This window comes from Typopeltis vanoorti, chromosome 3 (genome assembly GCF_054136105.1).
Source record: "Typopeltis vanoorti isolate ZY-2024b chromosome 3, IOZ_Tvanoo_1.0, whole genome shotgun sequence".
Lineage (NCBI taxonomy): Eukaryota > Metazoa > Arthropoda > Arachnida > Uropygi > Thelyphonidae > Typopeltis > Typopeltis vanoorti.
Genome location: NC_143551.1, coordinates 64,294,940 through 64,319,289, shown reverse-complemented (window position 1 = coordinate 64,319,289; position 24,350 = coordinate 64,294,940). Strand labels below are relative to the sequence as shown.

General features: G+C 35.4%; 1 protein-coding gene across 3 annotated transcripts in view; it reads left to right on the top strand.

Annotated features, from left to right (window-relative positions):
* LOC150108213 (transmembrane protein 41A-like) overlaps positions 1–24,350 on the top strand; it is a 79,146-nt gene that overhangs the window by 20,767 nt on the left and 34,029 nt on the right. For all 3 annotated transcript variants that reach the window (XM_090415658.1, XM_090415659.1, XM_090415660.1), the window contains exons 2-3: positions 362–475; positions 18,809–18,965. In XM_090415658.1, coding sequence (XP_090271784.1) covers positions 393–475; positions 18,809–18,965 — 240 coding nt within the window. In that variant the 5' untranslated portion in view covers positions 362–392. The remainder of the gene's footprint in view (positions 1–361; positions 476–18,808; positions 18,966–24,350) is intronic.

Here is a 24,350-nt window from a genome sequence, read left to right as displayed (position 1 = left end):
AATTGACAAGTACTGAAATGAAATTTCTTTAGTTAAAAAAATTGTCCATTAAAGTGATTGTGGTATTTTTTTTGTGTGAAAAAAAGACCTGTGTAGTTCCAGATAATAGCATAATCATCTATAAATGATGAACCAAAATATATTCTATAGAACAGTGCATTGAAAGAGGGAAAAAAATTATAATACATGCTTCCCATAGCTTTTGAATTGCACATGCTCAAAAAAAAAATTTTTTTTTTTCTTTATCCTTTATTAACCGTCATATTAGTTATTATACTTAGAAGGTATAATGTTAGTATTATTTAGTGTTAGTACATATTGTTACTGATAATTATTACAATAGTTTATTTAATTTTTTCAGATCATCCCTATTTGGAAGAGATGAAAAACAGATGGGTTCATTTTGGTATATTCCACTTCTCTGGTCCTTAGCAACTTGTTCAATCTACTTGTTAACACTGTGGGGAACTAATGTGTAAGTGATAAATAATCTTTCATTTTATTTTCATTTTTCCAAAGAATATTAATTGTTATTTTTAGGCTTTGCATTATAAAAAAAGGCACCTTGCAGAAACTTGGTTTTATATTAATTAGATGTATGGGTAGGCTTCTTATTTATAATCTGTGTAGATCACATTGAGGGAAATATTTTACTTAATGTGTATCAAAATAGAGAATATTAAACTGGGTTCTTTATTCTATTCAGATGACAATCATCATCATCATCAAATTCCTACTATGTACCCTCAAGGGTTGTACAGGATATGACAGTACTACATGAAAAAATTATATCATTACTAACTTCCTATCTACAATTTTCCTCTAAATCAGTCTGTTACTTGTCAAGACTCCAACATTATCAGATCTTATATTTCTATCGTCTAAGGTACTTAGTACCGTATCAATCCACCTATATCTTGGTCTTCCTCTGGGTCGTTTTCCTGCCAACCTGGCAGAGAACACTTGTTTTGCTAATCTATCCTCTCCCATTCTATTTAAGTGACCATACCACCTGAGATTATCTCTGCTAACACATTCCTGGATGCTGACAATGTCAAGTTCTTTCCTAATATCCTCATTTTTAATGTGATATTGTCATTGATGCCATCTGTTCACGCCTCTAATCTTTCTCAGGACTCTCATATCTGCGGTCTCTAGTCTTTGGTCAAGTGTTTTACTTCTGACCCAGCTCTCAGATCCATAAGTTAAAACTGGTTTGAACACTGTCTTGTATACAGCTAATTTAGTGTTCCGACTAATTTCTCTCTTATTCCATATGAATTTATTCAATTGACTTCCCACCATACCAGCTTTGCTGATTCTGTTGTCTATTTCTATATTTAATTTACCATCTTCAGTAAAAATCGTGCCTAAATAGCTGAAATGTTTTACTTGTTCCACAAGTTCTCCATTCACAACACAGTTGACATTTTCAATGATTCTGCTTATTTTCATTGTCTTTGTCTTTTTATTGCTGACCTTCATACCATATCTATTACAACAGCTATTCAATTTAGTCAGAGAATCTTGCAGACTTGTAGCGGATTTATTTAGAAGTATAACATCATCTGCATAAAGCTAAGAGCCGACATTAACATCTCCAATTTTGATATCAGGTTTAATACCACTTTCCTTCATAATGTGATCCATATAGATAATGAATAACAGAGGGGATAATGTACATCCTTATCTCACACCAGATTTAACATTAAACCATCTTCCTGTACTTCCTTCAATTCTAACTGCTGACTTACAACTCAAATAAAGAATAAGAATTGATATAATGCCCCATTGACACCATATAACTGCAGCATATAGAATAGCTTCTCTCTTGGCACCTTGTCATATGCCTTTTCCAAATCGACAAAACTTAAATACAGATCTTTGTTATATTCCCATGCTTTCTCGACTATTTGTCGTAAAGTGAAGATCTGATCCTGACAGCCTCTATTTGGCCTGAATCCAGCTTGTTCTTCACCAAGCTTTTCTTCCACAATTCTTCTCAACCTTTTCTCAAGTATACTTGCATAGATCTTGCCAGGAACACTCAGTAGGGAAATACCTCTGTAATTCTCACATTCAGTTTTATTTCCCTTTTTATATATGGGTACTATGAGAGCTCTACTCCAATCATCGGGAATTCGTCCCTTTGTCCAGGCTTTCTGAACTATGCAGTGCAGCCACTGTAAGACTCTTATACCACCTTACTTCAGCATTTCTGGTCGAATATCATCTACTCCTGCTGCCTTTCCACATTTCAAGCCTTTGATGGCTTTTTCTACTTCAAGTATGGATATGTATTCCTGACTGCATGCCTGGTCAGTGTTTTTTATCACTGTGCTGTCATCACTGCTTGTTTCATTTAGCAGTTTTTCAAAGTAATTACTCCATACTTCAAGGATATCTTTTTCTCCTGTTTTCGTGTCACCTTTATCATCTCTAACTCCTTTTACAGCACTCTTTCCTCCATTCCTAAGCCTCTTCAACAACCTCCAGAATATTTTGCCACCTTCTTGATATTTATTTTCTATATTCTTACCAAAGTCCTCCCATGACTTTTGTTTAGCTAGTTTTACACACTGTTTAGCTTTCTTACATTTGTCTCTGTATTCTGTAAGAGTAAAAGCTGACTTATTTGCCAGGAACTTTTGATGTGCTTTCTTCTTTTCCTTCACTGCCTCTTTAACTTCCTGTGTCCACCAGGGAGTTCTGATTTTTTTATCCTTGCACACAACCTCACCACATGCCTCTCTGGCAGAATCAATCAATGTTTTCTTCAGAGTTTGCCACTGAATCTCCAAGGTTTGGTTCCTGTTTTCAAACTCTTTCATTTTTTCTTCAATAATCTTTGTGTATTTTAGTGTACAGTTCACATCTGAGAGCTGCTCAACTTTTATTCACTTTAAAACTTTCTTACATGTTATTCTTTTCAGTATGAAATTCAATTTTATCCTGCTCAAGACTAAATAGTGATCACTTCCAATTTCAAATCCTCTGTACTCTCTGGTGTCCTGCACCAGGGAGAAAACATCACTATAACAATAACATAGTCAATGAGACTTTTCTTATTCCTAGCCTCTTCTCTCCATGTGAATTTGTGCACATTTTTATGTTGGAACATGGTGTTAGTAATAACCAGTCCATGTCCTGAGCAGAAATCCAACATATATTTGCCATTATTATTGGCTTTGCTCTTTTCTCCAAATTTTCCCAAAATATTTTTGTATGTCTCACAATCATTTCCTACTCTGCTATTTAGATCCCCAACGAGGACCAACTTTTCCTTCATTGTGTCAGTTGCTTTTTCTAAAGCCTCAAAAAATTCCTCCACTTCTACCTTAGTAGAACCTTCTGTGGGACCATAGGCACAAATAAGTCTCATTGTCCAGTTCCCCATTCTCATATTTGCCCACATTACTCTACTTGAGACTGACTGCCATACATTAAAGGGATATCAGACAGAATACTACAAAAATATAACCATAAATCCATCTTAAACCTCCTGCAAAATTAAAGTACTTACTCAACTCATCCAAGGATCCACTCCCTCCACTGGTGTATACTGTATTCGTTGCACCTATATAGGGGAAACAGGACAGGACACACTATTCCTATCAGAAAAAAGGAACATAAACATCACATTAATAATAACTATGGTCAAGCTGTATAACTGAGAGGAGACCTCCACATAGCCTATAGAGGAATGCGATGAACCGACCAGGGCTTCTGACCTAATGTCCAATCCTCACCTTCTCGTGGTGCACCCTGTTTAGTACCTACCTGTATACTGAATGAATGAGGATGGGCTTGCAATTTGGGATTTAGCCAACCAAATTGTATTCTTATTGGCTTAAACCAATATAGATAATGATGGTACAACATGATAAAATTTCATGCCAGCTGGGGCGTCACCTGGTTAAACAAGGCTCCCATTGTTTTTGCCAGAGAACCAGGGTGAACAGCAAAAAGTCAGCTACTGGAACAAATCCTAAAACACCCCTCAACTCAACATCCCCAGAGTTAAAAATCGGTACTGTCAACATAAGAAGTCTGAATGGCAAAGAAATGAAGCTAACTGAAGAATTAGATAAGTACCATATCGACATAATAGGGGTGACTGAAACAAAAAAGACAAAAACTGGTCAGATCTTTCTGAGCAATAAATACAAAATGTTATATTCAGGCAATGACAATCAAGGAAATGAAGGAGTAGCCATTGTATTCAACACAAAATACGAGACCAACTTTCTTGAATGGCAGGCAGTCTCAAGTAGAGTGATGTGGGAAAATATCAGAATGGGGAATTGGACAGTGAGACTTATTTGTGCTTATGTTCCCACAGAAGGTTCTACTAAGGTAGAAGTGGAGGATTTTTTTGATGCTTTAGAAAAAGCAACTGACACAATGAAAAAGGAAAAGTTGGTCCTTGTTGGGAATCTAAATAGCAGAGTAGGAAATGATTGTCAGACATACAAAAATATTTTGGGAAAATTTGGAGAAAAGAGCAAAGCTAATAATAATGGCAAATACCTGTTGGATTTCTGCTCATGACATGGACTGGTTATCACTAACACCATGTTCCAACATAAAAATGTGCACAAATTCACATGGAGAGAAGAGGCTAGGAATAAGAAAAGTCTCATTGACTATGTTATTGTTATAGTGATGTTTTCTCCCTGGTGCAGGACACCAGAGTGTACAGAGGATTTGAAATTGGAAGTGATCACTATTTAGTTTTGGCAGGATAAAATCGAATTTCATATTGAAAAGAATAACATGTAAGAAAGTTTTAAAGCAAATAAAAGTTGAGCAGCTCTCAGATGTGAACCGTAGACTAAAATACACAATGATTATTGAAGAAAAAATGAAAGAGTTTGAGAACAAGAACCAAACCTTGGAGATAGAGTGGCAAGCCTTGAAGAAAACCCTGACTGATTCAGCCAGAGGCATGCGGTAAGTTTGTCTGCAGGGATAGAAAAATCAGAACTCCATGGTGGACACAGGAAGTTAAAGAGGCAGTGAAGGAAAAGAAGAAAGCATATCGAAAGTTCCTGTCAAATAAGTCACTTTTTGCCCTTAGAGAATACAGAGACTAATGTAAGAAAGTGAAACACTGCGTAAAACTAGCTAAACAAAAGTCATGGGTAAACTTTGCTAAGAACATAGAAAATAAATATCAAGAAGGTGGTAAGATATTCTGGAAGTTGTTGAAGAAGCTTAGAAATGGAGGAAAGAATGCTGTAAAAGGAGTTAGAGATGATAAAGGTGACATGAAAACAGGAGAAAAAGATATCCTTGAAGTATGAAGTAATTAATTTGAAAAAGTGCTTAATGGAACAAGCAGTGAGAGCACAGTGGTAAAAAATACTCAACAGACATACAGTCAGGAATACATATCCATACTTGAAGTAGAAGCCATCAAAGGCTTGAAATGTGGAAAGGCAGCAGGAGTAGATGATATTCGACCAGAAATGCTGAAGTATGGTGGTATAAGAGTCTTACAGTGGCTGCACTACATAGATCACAAAGTCTGGACAGAAGGACGAATTCCCGATGATTGGAGTAGAGCTCTAATAGTACCCATATATAAAAAGGGAAATAAAACTGAATGTGAGAATTACAGAGGTATTTCCCTACTGAGTGTTCCTGGCAAGATCTATGCAAGTATACTTGAGAAACGGTTGAGAAGAATTGTGGAAGAAAAGCTTGGTGAAGAACAAGCTGAATTCAGGCCAAACAGAGACTGTCAGGATCAGAGCTTCACTTTATGACAAATAGTTGAGAAAGCTTGGGAATATAACAAAGATCTGTATTTAGGTTTTGTCGATCTGCAAAAGGCATATGATGAGGTGCCAAGAGAGAGAAGCTATTCAATACGCTACAGTTATATGGTGTCAATGGGGCACTATATTAAGCAGTACTTAGTCTTTATTTGAGTTGTAAATCAGCAGTTGGAATTGAAGGAAGTACAGGAAGATGGTTCAATGTTAAATTTTGTGTGAGACAAGGATGTACATTATCCCCTCTGTTATTCATTATCTGTATGGATCACATTATGAAGGAAGTGGTATTAAACATGATATCAGAATTAGAGATGTTAATGTCAGCTCTTTGCTGTATGTGGACGATGTTATACTTCTAACTAAATCTGCTACAAGTTTGGAAGATTCCCTGACTAAATTGAATAACTGTTGTAATAGATATGGTATGACGGTCAGCATTAAAAAGACAAAGACAATGAAAATAGGTAGAATTGTTGAAAACGTCAACTGCTTTGTGAATGGGGAACCTGTGGAACAAGTAAAACATTTTAGCTACTTAGGCACCATTTTTGTGAAGATGGTAAATTAAATATGGAAATAGACAACAGAATAAACAAAGCTGGTATGGTAGGCAGTCAATTGAATTAATTCATATGGAATAATAGAGAAATCAGTCAGAACACTAAATTATCTGTATACAAGACAGTGTTCAAAAAAGTTTTAACTTATGGATGTGAGAGCTGGGTCAGAAATAAAACACTTGACCAAAGACTAGAAACCACAGATATGAGAGTTCTGAGAAAGAATAGAGGCATGAACAGATGGTATCAATGGCAATATCATATTAAAAATGAGGATATTAGGAAAGAACTTGACATTGTCAGCACCCAGGAACGCGTTAGCAGAGCTAATCTCTGGTGGTATGGTCACTTAAACAGAATGGGCGAGGAAAGATTATCAAAACAAGTGTTCTCTGCCAGGTTGGCAGGAAAACGACCCAGAGGAAGACCAAGATATAGGTGTATTGATACGGTAAAAAGTGCCTTAGACAAAAAAAATATGAGATCTGATAATGTTGGAGTCTTGACAAGTAACAGACTGATTTGAAGGAAAATTGTAGATAGGAAGTTAGTAATGATGTGATTTTTCATGTAGTACGATCATATTCTGTACACCCCCCCTCCCTTGAGGGTACATGTCAGGATGTTTGTGATTGCCTGTGGAAACACTAGTGATGGGCAGTAGATGGCATTCAATTAACTATACATAGGTATGTAGTTAGTTGTGGTTAGAATAAGCTTAGAGTAGAAAGAGTTGTAGAGTAGGTGCCCTCTCTCGATGAGTCCTTGGACTCCCTGGAAGTGTCATATACTAATAATAACTATAGTCAAGCTGGTCTTTCTGATCATACCCTGAACACTTCACATAGAATTGACTGGAAAAGCACTGTTGTTTACATCACACCAAAACATGGTATGAACATAAATTTAAGGAGGCCTGTGAGATTCTTTTCCATCACCCTCATCTTAACAATAATGATGGAATTTGATGATGATAATGGTCAAGCTGGTCTTTCTGATCATACCCTGAACACTTTACATAGAATTGACTGGAAAAGCACTGTTGTTTACATTACACCAAAAACATGGTATGAACATAAATTTAAGGAGGCCTGTGAGATTCTTATCCATCACCCTCATCTTAACAATAATGATGGCCTAAAAATTCCAAGCATATGGAAGGCACATATTCTACCCACTTAACCTTTCTCCTTAAGAGTTAATTATAAATTGGACCATAAGTAATCTAGGATCCTAAATCTAATATAACAATTGTCATTTTAAATTTGGACATCGTTTTTTCTGTAACATAACTATCAATATGAAAGAATGTTTCTCTGATGTCTTAAATAGAATATAGGTTTAATGTAGTTGATTTATTTTATTTCATTTATTTTTTGTAATTTTATTTTATTTTCACTAGAGGTCAGGCCAGTAGAATACTTGTTGATCAAATCATTGTCTCCTCAGCATACTGTGTGAAATGTAATTTAGCTTGTCTCTGTATATATATGTGTATACTCCAGATGATGACCTTAATATGAAGGTCAAATTGTCGGGAAATTAAAATAAATATTTATAATACGGTTGTAGAGTCGATAATTTATGTAAAATGAATGTTGATCACCGTGTAACACTAAAGGAAAGTATCTCAAAGTAACTGCGCTAGACATCTAGAATATCTCTATCTTCCATTTTCATTTTGCCTTTATCATCTCTGATTCCTTTTCAGCATTCTTTCCTCCATTTTCATTATCATCTAGAATGTTTAGCCACATTCCTATATATATTTTTATGTTCTTACCAATGCCTGCCCATGACTTTTGTTTAGCTAGTTTTACACAGTTCTTTGTTTTCCTACATTTTATCTATATTCTTTAAGATCACATACTGACTTACTTGCCAGGAACTTTCAAAATGCTTTCTTCTTTTCATTCGCTGCCTCTTTAACTTCCTGAGTCTACCTTGGCATTCTGAGTAATACGTTGACAAGCAGGTTATTGTTCCTCTGTATCGAGCCTTGATAAGACCCCATCTCGACTACTGTGCTCAGATTTGGTCACCTAGGTTTCTTCTTGATGGGGAGGAGGTGGAGAGGATCCAGAGGCGAGTGACCAAGATGATAGCAGGTCTGTGGAATGAACCTTATGAGAACAGGTTGAGGATTTGTGGGTTGCAAAAATTGGTTGATAGGTGGAGGAGGGGAGATATGATTGAGACATTCAAATTACTGAAGGGTTTCTATAAAATTAATTCAGAAGATTGAGAACAGGGCTGGTTGTGGGAGGACTAGGGGACATCCATGGAAACTGGGCAAAAGTGTGGTTAGTAAAGGTGTTAGAGCTGGGTTCTTTACTTTTAGAGTAGTGAATGAGTGGAATGCGCTCCCTGAGTCTGTGGTGGATGCTGTGACAGTGAATTAGTTTAAGGCGAGGTATGATAGATACCGTATGACTGTCGAATAGTTGTGATGAATATGATTTGTGGCCTCATTTGATGAGTCCCTGGAGTTGCCCGTAATAATAGTAATAGTAATAATCTCACCACATGCCTCTTTGGCTGAATCAGTGAATGTTTTTTTTTTTTTTTTTTTTTTTCTTCAAAAGTTGTTGCTGTATCTTCAAGGTTTGGTTCTTGTTTTCAATCTCTTTCATATTTTGTTGAATAATGTTTGTGTATTTGAGTCTACAGTTCACCTCTAAAAAGTGCTCAAATTTGATTCGTTTTAAAACTTTCTTACTCACTCTTCTTTTCAATATAAAATTCAATTTTATCATATTCAACATTAAATGGCAATCATTTCTAATTTCAAATCCTCACCAGTTCTTCACCAAGCTTTTCTTCCACAATTCTTCTCAACCATTTCTCAAGTATACTTGCATAGATCTTTTGCCAGGAACACTCAGTAGGGAAATACCTCTGTATTTCTCACATTCAGTTTTATTTCCCTTTTTATATATGGGTACTATAAGAGCTCTGCTCCAATCATCGGGAATTCGTCCCTCTGTCCAGACTTTCTGAACTATGCAGTGCAGCCACTGTAAGACTTTTATACCACCATACTTTAGCATTTCTGGTCGAATATCATCTACTCCTGCTGCCTTTCCACATTTCAAGCCTTTGATGGCTTTTTCTACTTCAAGTATGGATATGTATTCCTGACTGCATGCCTGGTCAGTGTTTTTTATCACTGTGCTGTCATCACTGCTTGTTTCATTTAGCAGTTTTTCAAAGTAATTACTCCATACTTCAAGGATATCTTTTTCTCCTGTTTTCATGTCACCTTTATCATCTCTAACTCCTTTTACAGCACTCTTTCCTCCATTCCTAAGCTTCTTCAACAACCTCCAGAATATTTTGCCACCTTCTTGATATTTATTTTCTATATTCTTGCCAAAGTCCTCCCATGACTTTTGTTTAGCTAGTTTTACACACTGTTTAGCTTTCTTACATTTGTCTCTGTATTCTGTAAGAGTAAAAGCTGACTTATTTGCCAGGAACTTTTGATATGCTTTCTTCTTTTCCTTCACTGCCTCTTTAACTTCCTGTGTCCACCAGGGTGTTCTGATTTTTTTATCCTTGCACACAACCTCACCACATGCCTCTCTGGCAGAATCAATCAATGTTTTCTTCAGAGTTTGCCACTGAATCTCCAAGGTTTGGTTCCTGTTTTCAAACTCTTTCATTTTTTCTTCAATAATCTTTGTGTATTTTAGTGTACAGTTCACATCTGAGCTGATCAACTTTTATTCGCTTTAAAACTTTCTTACATGTTATTCTTTTCAATATGAAATTCAATTTTATCCTGCTCAAGACTAAATAGTGATCACTTCCAATTTCAAATCCTCTGTACTCTCTGGTGTCCTGCACCAGGGAGAAAACATCACTATAACAATAACATAGTCAATGAGACTTTTCTTATTCCTAGCCTCTTCTCTCCATGTGAATTTGTGCACATTTTTATGTTGGAACATGGTGTTAGTAATAACCAGTCCATGTCCTAAGCAGAAATCCAACAGGTATTTGCCATTATTATTAGCTTTGCTCTTTTCTCCAAATTTTCCCAAAATATTTTTGTATGTCTGACAATCATTTCCTACTCTGCTATTTAGATTCCCAACAAGGACCAACTTTTCCTTCATTGTGTCAGTTGCTTTTTCTAAAGCCTCAAAAAATTCCTCCACTTCTACCTTAGTAGAACCTTCTGTGGGACCATAGGCACAAATAAGTCTCATTGTCCGGTTCCCCATTCTCATATTTGCCCACATTACTCTACTTGAGACTGACTGCCATACATTAAAGGGATATCAGACAGAATACTACAAAAATATAACCATAAATCCATCTTAAACCTCCTGCAAAATTAAAGTACTTACTCAACTCATCCAAGGATCCACTCCCTCCACTGGTGTATACTGTATTCATTGCACCTATATAGGGGAAACAGGATCTATATAGGGGATACTCTCATTATTAGCTTTGCTCTTTTCTCCAAATTTTCCCAGAACATTTTTATATGTCTGTTAATCATTTCCAACTCTTCTATTTAGATCTCCAACAAGGATCAACTTTTCCTTTTCATTGTGTGTTAGCTGCCTTGTCTGATGCCTCAAAAAATTCCTCTGCTTTTTTCTTAGAGGACTTCTTTGGAACTATAAAGGCAGATAAATCTCATTGTTGAGTTCCCCATTCTGATATTTGTCCACATCATTCTGCTTGATATTGTCTGCCATTCAAGAAGATTATTCTCATATCCCCCCCCCCCCCCCCGAAGGTACATATCAGAAATTTGATGGTGACGACTATAGTTACTCATTTTCCCTGATGGTTATTGCCTGAATATAACATCTTATATTTGTTGTTAGGAAGATCTCACTGTTTTTGTTTGTTTTGTTTTGGAAACCTATTATATTGATCTGGTACCTATCCAGTTCTGCTTTTTCCATTGATGCTTCATATGTTAATGATGTCAATCTTGAACTGTGATGATGTTGAGTTGGTATTTGTTCCAGTAGCTGATTTATTTCTGTTAACCCTGGTTCTCTGATGAAAACAACAGGGACTTTGTTTAACCAGGTGATGCCTCCAGCTGGTATGATATTCTGTCATGTTGTACTATCATTGTGCTTTAATGGTTGCTAACTTGAACAGTCTCTTAATTTGATCAGGTTGATAAATCAGTCGCCACCAGTCCTTCAGCTATATGAGAGAGACAATCCAGTTAAATCTACTATGTTCTACTTTGTTAAATCGCTCCTGTAAACTAGCACTACTGCTGGGTGACTACAGTTTCTCAGCATGCATTTGTATTACATTAGCCTTCATATTGATCATATTGTCCTTCATTGTTGACCATTATTTTATTCAACAGTAGTTGAGTAAAATTATGGCTAACAGTTATTACTCTTTGGATTGTTTTTATGATATTTTTTCAGTGTAACTTAATTATGAATGTTCACAATAAAATTCTTGACCTTATCCAATAAACTTTTACAAGTAAAACATTTCAGCTCTTTAGGCACGATTTTTAGTGAAGATGGTAAATTAAATATGGAAATAGACTACAGAATCAACAAAGCTGGTAGGAAGTAAATTGAATAAGTTTATATGGAATAAGAGAGAAATTAGTCAAAACACTAAATTAGCTGTATACAAGACAGTGTTCAAACCAATTTTAACTTACGGATCTGAGAGCCTAGGTTAAAAGTAAAACACCTGACCGTAGTCAAGTGTTTTACTAGAAACCATGGATACGAGAGTCCTGAGAAAGATTAGAGATGTGAACAGATGGCATCAGTGGCGATATCATATTAAAAATGAGGATATTAGGAAATAACTTAAGATTGTTAGCATCCAGGAATGTGTTAGCAGAGCTAATCTCAGGTGATATGGTCACTTAAACAGAATGGGAGAGGGTAGATTAGCATAAGAAGACAGGAATAAGACCCAGAGGAAGACCAAGATATAGGTGGATTGATATAGTAAAAAGTGTCTTAGAAGATGGAAATATAAGATCTGATAATGTTGGAGTCTTGACAGGTAACAGATTGATTTGGAGGAAAATTGTAAATAGGAAGTTAGTAATTATGCAAGTTTCATGGTACTATCATATCCTGTACACCCCTTGAGGGTACATGTCAGGAATTTGATGATGATGATGATGATCAGGACTTACTATCTAATCCATAGCCCACCCTGGTACTAATACTAATGTACTATAGGCTAACAGACTTTCACGAGTGGAATTCACACATATATGTATAAAAATTGCATTATTAATTAAATGTTCTAGTTAACATTTATGTTAATGCAACATAATATCACCATCATTGTAACTTGGTAGCATTGCAGTAAAGTTTATTCTAGATAGATTTTATGATAAGTCATACAATTAAAATATGAACTATTTTAATATAAAGGATAATAGGATCCTCCATAGCTCAGTCAGTATAGATGAAGCCCTTTGGTAACTCCTAAGACGTGAAAAACCATTATCAGGGCTTTTCAACTGAAAATGAGACAGGCTGTGTCTTGTATGTAGCAGGCAGACTCTCAGGTTTTTTGTCCCACAACCAGGCAAACTGGATAATAGAACACATACAATTTATAGGCAAAAATACATTACAACCAAAATAATATATTGGTTTCATAAGATGTTTGTGTTTTTTCATATCCATTTGTGATCACTGCACGCTGCCACTGATACCACTTGCACTCACAGTGATATCTTGACAGTGTTTTGGGTAATTTTTTAGTTTGAAGATATTACAAATTTACATTGACAAATATATGGTATACATGGGGGGAAAGGAGCAGATAGATTTTGATCAGATGTATTTTTTTATAATTACCAATAATAAAATAAATAATTAAAAATTAATAAAAAATTTGTACATTTTGTTTTCAATTTTATATTGGTACATGATATTCTTGATTTTACCTCTTGGCCTGCAGAGCCTAAAATATTTACTATCCAGTCTTTCTTGGAAAAAAAGTTTGCTATCTCTTCCCCCCCCCCTCCCATTCTTGTGTTCATGTGTAACTGACATTCTCATTATTGATTATTCAGTTATGTTACTTTTGCATTGTTTATTCTTTGAATTCATAATGAAAATGGTCTTCATGCTTTGCTAACAATTTTATAGGCAGTTAAACTTCTAAAATATTCCATTGTATTAATTTTGATTTAAATATCTGTTTACATTTCAATTCATTAAAATATTTCTGAGCTTCTTAGAGGTCTATTTCAGAGCAGTGTATCTATGACAAACTGAGATTACACTGCTTTGAAATAGGCTTTCCATGTGGATTAACCAAATAAATTAGATTCCTAAATGTGTAGAGTGCTCAGATAATTCTTGCTTGCTTGGTCTTGCAAAGTCCATTATGCTTACTTAGAAATGAACAGGTCTTTACTTTAATGTCACCTTAAGGAGACAAAATCTCTAGCTTTATACACCCTCTGTCCAAAAACAAACCGAACTCTTCGAAAATAGAAGAAACTAGAGGCGCCACCTATTGTATCTTTTTGTTGTCGAAAGCGGCAACCTTCATTAGTGTTGTGTCAACTGTTTATGACATTTGTTATATTAGAAGCCAAGTTATAGTGCCAAGAGTGACAGTGTGTTTTGACGAACGGTCGGAAAATGAGTTGCAAACAGAGCTGCGATTGACTTTAGTGTTAAACTTGGTAAAAGTTTCACTGAAATGCATCAAATGCTTCAAAAAGCATACGGTGATGAATGCTTATCCTGAATTCAAGTTTACGAGTGGTTTAAGCGATTTCAAAGTGGTCGTGAGATGCTTGAGGATGACGAAAAGCCGGGCCGTCCAATAGAATATTCCTTGAGACACTGTGACTAACTTTGTTTTGAAGCAGAACAAATTCTTTTATAAGTGTGAACCTCCACCTAATCTCTTATTCATTATATATATATAACTTCATTATATATAACTTGGCTTCTAATATAACAAATGTCATAAACAGTTGATACAACACTAATGAAGGTGGCGCCACTAGTTCATCAAAATATTTCATTACACTGCTTTGAAATAGGCTTTCCATGTGGATTAACAAAATAAATTAGATTCCTAAATGTGTAGGAATCTAATTGAACCTCCACCTAATCTCTTATTCAACTCAAAGTATTGGTGTCTTTAACGAGAGCTGCAAATTTTGTAATCACAAAGATTGACAAATTAAAATGCAAGTTTGATTAACCTCCCTACCGGCGAGGTGGATGAAATAGTGAGACCATATTGCCCTTCTTATCCATGTGATTCAACAGGTGTTTCAGAATCGTATCCAGATTTAGCTGGACATCTATAGACATCATGGCCCATTGGGGGGTTAAGACAGGAAAGAATACTATAGAAAACTTATTTTAATATTATGTGATTACATTACTTATCACACTCTTTCTGGTAATCCAACCTCTAATCAGTTAGACTAAAGAAACTCATTGCTGGCAGCACCAGTTAGTATGAAGAAACCAAAAATAAGCTTAAGGTCTATCATGGCAACCCGCTAAGATTGTATGGTGTTTCCACAATCCTCAAAGAAAGTGTGTCATAACCTGTAATTGATCACATAGGTTCACCTTGTTACAAAGCATCTCTCTCTCTCTCTCTCTCTAGTTTGCTGATAACCTTCACAGGTAAATCTATGTCCTTTATCAACAATAGTCTCTCTATTTTAAAGAAAAAAATTTCAGCTTCATCTTAATTTAGATGACATCTTAATCAATCTTGATATTGTGTTTCTTCAGAAATGCTTGTTAAATGCACTGTGAGAGCTACTCCTATAAGGTTTCCTTTAGATATTAATCATCTTGATTTTGTCATCTGTTCAGGTACTTATCAGAACAAATTTTACCGACAAATAGAGGATACTACCATGTGCAGTCCTCTTTCTCCTACCCTTGCAAATTACTTTATGGAATGACTTGAACAGCATCTGCTCGTAGACAATCTATCCTGGACCCTCAGTATTGTATAAATATGTGGATGATATCATTGCAAAATGGCAAGGTTCAATGTCTAAACTTCATTACTTTCTTACAAAAATCAGTATCTTTCATCTATATATATAGTTCAGAAATAGAAAATGACCAGTACAGTTCTTTCTTCTTAGACATTATTATTTTTCAGCAGCCAGATGGAAGCCTTCAGCATTCTATCTTTAGAAAGAAAGCTCACACCACAGTTTATATCCATGCTTGATCACACTGACTCAGTCAAATATTGGCACCATTAAAACTCTTATTGAACTCATTCACTGTGCTCTACTGAGGCATTATTAACACAAGAAATAAATTTTTTCCAAACTGTCATCTGGTCATATGACTTCACTGAGTCTTATCAACAAGGTCATTAACAGTTGTGGAGTTTCTCCATCACTAGTCTCCCAAGAAGTTGTCAACTGTGTTGCCACCCTATTACATCATAAATGTATTCAAATGAATCTCCATATTATGGTCTCAGAGTGCTTTATGCTTGATTAATAAACTGATCTCCTTACTAGGCTCTGCAAACGACAAACATCCCTATTTGTCTTCCTTGTGTAGCAAGACTTGTGGAGTTTCCCTAATTAAATATTCACACTTCTGCCACAGTAAAAAATAATATTTACTTTGAAAATATTTCATCTTGCATATTGTAAGACATCACTAGTGAGATTGAAGAACAATGTTAAAGAATTTGAACAATAAAACTGCAGCGCATATGCCAAATTTGAATCCCTGTTGTGCAGAGTGGTTCAAATTTAACATGCGCTGTACTGTTTTATTGTTCAGATTCCTTACCATTGTTCTTCACTTTCATTGATGATGTCTTGCGATGTGTAAGATGGAATCTTTGTAAAATAAATATTATTTTTTTACTGTGGCGCACATGTGAATGTTTAATCATCCCTATTTGGGCTTTTGTGGTGTCTGTCAAATTCCTTGTACCTGTAGTATTATACTTTGGCTACACTGGTAGATCTGAGGCTGTTTGTCATGAGGAATATCTAGACCATAGGTTGCCAAACTTTTTCAGGCCACTGCCCACTTTGCAAGACATAAATTTTGTAACGCCCCCATTATAACAGTTTGAATAAAACCATATTTCAAATACTCAATACTGTACTGTCGACATTTCTTCTTATATTCAGACATAATGAAGTAATAAAATTTGCAAAAATATTCACAAAATAAAAGATTTAATTTACACTTTGTATGACTCCACTTATCTATCACACTTTCGACTGATGATTGTTGGCAAAGCACACAAAAGATAATGAAACTTATTCCTAAACCACTGGTATTTATAGATTTGAAATCTAGCCCGAATCGACTTGCATGCATTGACTTGTTTGCGATACCATCTTACTCATGCTTTGAACAAGTCACTGCAAGCACCCATATTCCTGTCAAAACATGCTGAATTGAGCGAATTACCTACGTAATAGTTGACCAACATACTACTAGTTAAGACTCGTCTGCTGCGTGGATAGACCAAAGCCTGTATGGCACAATCAATTTTTACAATAGCAAAAAATGAATACATTTTTTAAGTATATAAAAAATAAAAGTTAAAATATCCTGTATGACACGTTCAGTTTTCTCATTGACATAGAAAATTGACATCTATTTCTATCTGACATGTTAAATTTTCAAATGATTAAATAATTGAAATAGAAAATTGATAAAAAAAAATCGATCGTGTAAGACAGGCATAAGATGAATTAAAATTCAATATTTAAATTTTAAATTATTATCTAATCGCAAAATCACGAAAATAATTAATTTTTAAATATATATTATTAATTTCTTCTATAAAGAGCCACCGACCCCTAGACTGCCTGAATGCCCCCAAATGCTTCTGATCCCACTATAGCCCCCCCTAGAAGGCTTCAGTGCCCAATGGGGGGCTGTACTGCCCACTTTGGGAACCTATGATCTAGACTATATTAAATTCCATGAGCTGGACTTGCTAAACTTGCCATCTCCTCTAAATATAAAATTCTTTCATAAAAGAGTAGTCCTACATAAAAGCCATTTTTTTACTGAGCGGTTATATGAAGAAAGCTGTGATACCTTGTTTCATTGCTCCAGTCTGAATGGTAGATCTGATAGGCTTAAACTTAATTCACTCTAGTTAATTTTTTTAACATATATATACATTATCAGACTTTAGAATACTTAGGACTGTGCTACTCTATTCTGTGTGTAGTTAATTGACAAAATCACATTCTTGTTGATTTTGGTTTATGTTATTTGTGTTTATTTTGAATTCATACTGAAGATGCTCTTGGTACTTGGATGAAAATTTTATACAGTTAAACTTCTTAATGTAAGTGTTGCATTTTATCAAGGTGCACTTATGTTTCACCAAAATATATTCGGCATGAAACTCTTTGATTCCTATCTTTGAGTTTCTTATTCGGCTTTGAAATAATGTGGGATTTAATATCCCCTTAATTTAAATAATAGAGCCAATAGACTTCACTTCGGCCAATAGGCCGAAGTGAAGCCTATTGGCTCTTCTGTTTAAGTAATTTATGGGTGCACCTTTTTTGACAACTCGTATAGCAAAGTATAGCAAAAAGTTCTTTTTGCTATAACCTCAGTATTACCTGGTCTACCTACTCACTGATGAGACATCAATAAAGGTCGAAACCGGTCTGGCTAGTGACCTTCCACCATAATGTATAACATCATACATCTCCTAGGTGATGTGTGTTACATTATGGGTAATACTAAGAATACCGATCAGAACTTTACCCACCTTTGCAATGAGTTGCCCTAGTGTTAGACTGTGCTTTAGCTTATGCTACCATCTGCTGAAATTTTTGTGGTTTGCTATATTCAGCATGAAACTCTTTGATTCCTATCTTTGAGTTTCTTATTCGGCTGTGAAATAATAGGGGATTTAATATCCCCTTAATTTAAATTATGTAGTAACGTCTTAGATGCTACTTGATTTTCATCACTGGTGTGAGGCCACACTTCCTGCTTACTGAAGTGGCTTGATAAAAGTATCATGTTTGGTGTCTAGAGCAGGGGTCCTAGATTATCTACCCTTGGTACTAAATGTGCTGTAGATTTATAACCATTCACAGATGGGACTCTCATTTAAAAAATGTGTTAGTGATTTTTATTTTTTTTTTTTTTTTATGTTTCTTTTAAAAGCACTAGTACAACTCTGATTGTTTATTACTTAAATATCCAGTATATTTGATTAAAAGGGATCACATAATAGTAAGTTAGTCTATATGGATTTATTTTTTTTAAATTTAAAAGATTTAAATCTTTTCAATTTAAAATGGTGCTTTTGAAAAGCTTGCTTACACTCTCCTTATACGGTTTATAGGGATGACTTCTTGTCTTCACTCACAAAGACAAAATCTTTTAATATAGTCATATTATCGGGTACCTAATCATTAGAAGTTCATTTGAAGATTTGAATACTAAATATTAATTTATCTATGTTATTATTTTCTAGTGAAGGCTTAAAATTTCCTAGCAGCCTTGAAGAGTTAATGGCACTCTCCTCATTGTTGAAGGCTTATCAGAAAGCAAATCTGGTATATGTTTTTATTCTGTTTTCTTCTGCTTATCTCTACAAACAGACATTTGCTATTCCTGGATCCTTTTTCATGGTTAGTTTATTTTAATTTAATTAAAGTAATATTTAATTTCTTTGCATATTTATTATAAATTGAATGACCAGTTTATTAAGTACACTTTCCTAATAGGGAGTAGCATTCCTATCTCCCATCAAAAACAGCTTCAACTTGTTTGAGCATCGATTCCATAGGAATGCTGGTTCCTGCAGATTTACTTTCATCCTATTTGCCTTGATTGTAACAGATTCCTGTCATGAAGGAACAGATCATTTCACTTCCTGTCATAGATGCTACGTTCTGGGTTTAGATCCAGTGACTAAATAGACTAATGAAGTATGGCACACCATGTTGCAATATATAGTTTTACCAAAGCCTGATTAAATTATTTTTCGCTACTTCTGAAGCAACGTCTGAAAAATGTCCCATCATTTTTGCTAACTACATGCATCCTTTCATGCTAGTGCTGCTGGAAGTAACCATTATCATATATGAAGATGGATAAACCATTAAACAGGTGCACACCTAGTTTGAAAGCTGTTGAAGTAAACTGTCATTTAGATGTTGATTCATTGAAAGACCTAATGTATGCACTGAGAAAAGACTCCCAACTCCATCATGCCACCAGAAGCCTGCATCATTGCCATCTGGCACAGTGGCTCATCCTATGTTAATGTCCCTGTGAAGCCAATAAGTCATAGCTACTTGTTAGCTATGACCAGAGACCAGATTCTGATGCAGTGTGTTTCGATATACTCCTATACAAACTACTGTTGTATTGCCATATGATGGATTTTGTATTTTAGACCTCACAATTCTTGTAATCCTCTGAGATAGTATGCTCATCATATTGTGCTTTAATCATTCACATCCCTCCATGCAAAAAAAAAAAGCTTGCTTCTCACCACCTTGCTTATACTATCCTTATATGGTTTATAGGGATGACTTCTTGTCTTCCCTCATCTCCAACCATTTTATGAAAAACTTCTTCAGCATTAATCCTATAACAACCCCTTACTTGTATGTCTTTATCATATCATTCCTCTTCATCCTATCCCCTAGACTGCAAATTGCATCTTCTCAACCTTTCTTCAAGAACCTATCTTATCAATCACCTCTGGATTCTTTTCAATATCTCTACATACTTTTGAAAACTAGGTGACCAAATCTATATTACATAGTCCATATGGCCTAATCAAGGCCTTATACAATGGAACCAGAATCTCCTTACTTCTGTAAACTCAATGTCTTCCACATCATTGCCAGAATTCATGTGTTGTTCCTCACAATTTTGGCAGTGTCCCCTAATATTAGATCCTTATCCACCATCATCGCAAGATCTCTTATTCCATCTGTAACAATACATTCCCACCACAAGTGAATTCTACGTCTCATTTTTGTTTTTCAGATTTTGATAACTTACATTTTGCAACATTGAACTGGCATCCCCACTCTCATGCCAGTCCGCTCAGTCTCTTTGAGTCTTATTTTAAGGTCACATCTACTCTGCTCCCCATAGTACTTCCCGGCTTTGCATCATATGCAAACAACTAAATATCCCAATTCAAATCTTCCCCAATATCATTAACATACAGGTTAAAGAGCAATTGCCTTAAAACAGATCCCCCTGAGGCACACAACTAGTGACTTTCCTCTTCCCAGATATTGCTTTCCCCATACACAACTGGCTGATGTCTATCAGATAGCCAGTCTCGAATCCAACACACTAGCATAATATCCGGCCTCATCCGCTCTAGTTTGACTTATCATGTGGTAATCTATCAAAGGCCTTTTGCAAAATCTAAGTATGCTACTGTGTATCCATCTTTTTCATGCAATGCAGCTGTCACGTTAATTGTAATAAGTAAGTAGATTATTAAAACATGACCTCCCTTTAAGAAATTCATGCTGTCCATCAAAGATAATACCATTGTTGTCAACCCAGTTTTGTATTCTAGTTCTCACTAGTCTTTCCAACACTTTAACCACAACACTTGACACACAGATTGGTCTATAATTTGATGGTTGAGTTTTCTTACCTCCTTTGTGAATTGGTACAAACTTTCCTTCCTTCCTTCCACTGCTTTGGAACTTGAACCAGTGTAAGACGCATATTAAACAAATATGATAAAACAGATGTCAGTTCCCTGGCACATTCCTTCAAAGTACACAGTGATATATCAAGTCCCACAGCCTTATTAACATCAAGTTTGCTCATTTCACCATATTCCTTTTGCTCACTCATAGTCAGTCTCTCTTCCTCATCATCCACTACTCTCAAACTCTTCATGATGTCACACTCATAAGGATGAAAGACCTTTATGAACTGCTCATTAAGTATCTCAACTATATCCTCTATGGCGGTTGTCCTTATACCATTTTCTTCAATCAGCGTCATCCTTCCATAATTGTTCTTTTTTTTTCTTCTGTTTTTTTTTTTTTTTTCTGGCTTCATTAGTTAACTGCTGTTCATACTGCACTTTTGCTATCCTTTCCAACTGAGTCACCCTTCTTCCCTGTTCCTCATACTCCTCATGGAATTGATTATTTCAACTTATCTTATGTTGCCTCCATAAGATAAGTTGAAATTCCATTGTAACTTTTAACTCATTCATTTCACACCTATCTTATTTGCTGTATTTACTCGAATATAACTCGCATCCCTGTTTTTACTTTACAATAAAATAAATTAAAAATTTTCGCATATACCTCACACATGAAAAAAAGTATAAACACGTTCACGTCATGGAAACAGTAACTCGCTCACCATGGTAAATAGTACGCCTTCCCCAAAGCCACTATACTGCAGATGCAAAAAAAAACCAGTAGTTTTATTATATCAATGAATGAGGTACAGACACATTTGAAGTCTGTAATATATTTCTCAACAAATAGTGCAATTAGAGACAATTGTGATAAAAACGGCACTGACTAATGAATCACATGTCCCCTCCCACAGAAACTATGCTGTACAGACTCAAGCAAAACCATATGTTGTACTGCGACACAGTATCTAACTAAAAACTATTATCCAAACCTTTGTCCAAATTTTAATTTCAAGGAATAAGTGTTTCTTCGATTGCATTTGAAATTTTCGATGTCATTAAGACACATCACAAAGGCTAACTTCAAATAAACTTGTACCACGAATTGTAGCTAACATGCTGATAATGTGTGTGTGTGAGTCCACCTGCCAGCCTGACACGGAAGCGGCACCATACAATTAGCAATAAAATTTAGCCGAAGGTTGAAACTTTGTCAGTTCAGCCCGCCCATGATGTGGAAGCAGTATACAAACAGTAATGAGAAGTACTGGCGGAACGATAAACAGGCGAACCACCACCCTGAAGTGAACGTGTTAAAACTAAGTAATTATAGTGAATGCTGTTATGGCAATTTCAGATATTTTGGAATTCGATTGAAGAGAATCAGTATTTCAACTCAACAATTGTCGGCCATACACGAACGATTTTTGTTGTTCAGTCGTGATCTTTTGTTAATACCACACCAATCATATGCACGTCTTCATAGCTGCTCTATCTCTACCAGCCTGCCATTGCTATCCATTTCGCCCTCTGCTTTCACTTCTCATTAGTCATTCTTGAAGGATTGTTCATTATGTATCTCAAATCTTGTAAATGACTGGTAATTTTTGCTTGAAATATGAAGAAATATTCAACTTAAGTGCTGGTTTTAAACTCAAAGATCTTATGATTTCAGATAAAAGGACAAGCAAGAATGAAACTGTGTGTTTTAAGTTAATTACAGAAGCATTGTTGCGAAAGATTCAATTATATCGCGTGATGAAGGTGAGCAGCCGATTGCATAAATAACTTTAATAATTAAAATTCAAATGCATTCATTATATAATGTGAGCAATTATAAATTTTAATGAATAATGAGGATTTAATTATGAACGTCAATTTAGTTTTTGCATAAAAAAACTTTACTTTCTGAAAATCCCTGCATATATTTCTCATCAGGATTTTTTAACTTTAATTTTGGGGAAATATTTTTAGAGTTATATTTGAGTAAATACAGTAAACTTCTGACCATTGGAATTTAGACATTGCTTCTACTAGATCATTCTTAAATAACACCCAAGCAACATTGACCTCCTTTCCACTCAACTCTCATTCCATGCTATAGCCATAATCTGTCTCCTGGACTTCTCATAACGTTGCTGGTGACCACTCAGGTAATCACTTCATGGTCACTCTCATCAACTGGAATGAGATCTGATACCTCATATATAATGACATCCTCTGATGAGATGATCAAATCCAAAACCCTAAATCCTTGCATGCCTTCTGTTACATTCTGTCTGAGGTAGTTGTCCCTCAAAAACTCGAGAAATTATTTTTTTTTACTTCACATTGCTATCTCATTATCGCAGTCTATATTGTCATAATCAAAATCACCCATAATGATTATCCTTTTCTAATTTCCTTGGCTAATTTGATTATACATTTTGTGGTTACTACCCCTCCACATTACCAGATCTATAGTAACATCTAAGTATTTCATTGGGATGCTTAAGGGTCAAAGATGTATAACTGAGAGGAGACCTCCACATAGCCTTTAAAGGAATGCGAAGAACCAACCAGGGCTTATGACCTAATCTCCAATCCTCACCTTCTCGTGGTGCAGCCTGTTGGGTATCTACCTGGATACTGAACGAACGAGGATGGACTGGCAATTTTGGATTTAGCCGACCAAATTGTATTCCTATTGGTTAAACCAAAATACAAAATGATGGTACAACATAACAAAATTTCATGCTGGCTGAGGCGTTCCTGTTAAACAAGGCCCCCCATTGTTTTCGTCAGGGAACCAGGGTGAACAGCGAAAAGTCAGCTACTGGAACAAATCCTAAAACACCCCTCAACTCAACATCCCCAGAGTTAAAAATCGGTACTATCAACATAAGAAGCCTGAATGACAAAGAAATGGAGCTAGCTGAGGAATTGGATAAGTACCAGATTCACATAATAGGGATAACTGAAACAAAAAAGGCAAAAACTGGTGAGATCTTTCTGAGCAATAAATACAAAATGTTATATTCAGGCAATGACAATCAAGGAAAAGAAGGAGTAGCCATAGTATATTCAACACAAAATATGAGGCTCATCTTCTTGAATGGCAGACAGTCTCAAGTAGAGTGATTTGGGCAAATATCAGAATGGGGAACTGGACAATGAGACTTATTTGTGCCTATGGTCCCACAGAAGGTTCTACTAAGGTAGAAGTGGAGGAATTTATGAGTCTCTAGAGAAAGCGACTGACAGAATGAAAAATTCAGGCCAAACAGAGACTGTCAGGATCAGAGCTTCACTTTATGACAAATAGTGGAGAAATCATGGGAATATAATAAAGATCTGTATTTAAGTTTTGTCAATTTGGAAAATACCTATGACAAGG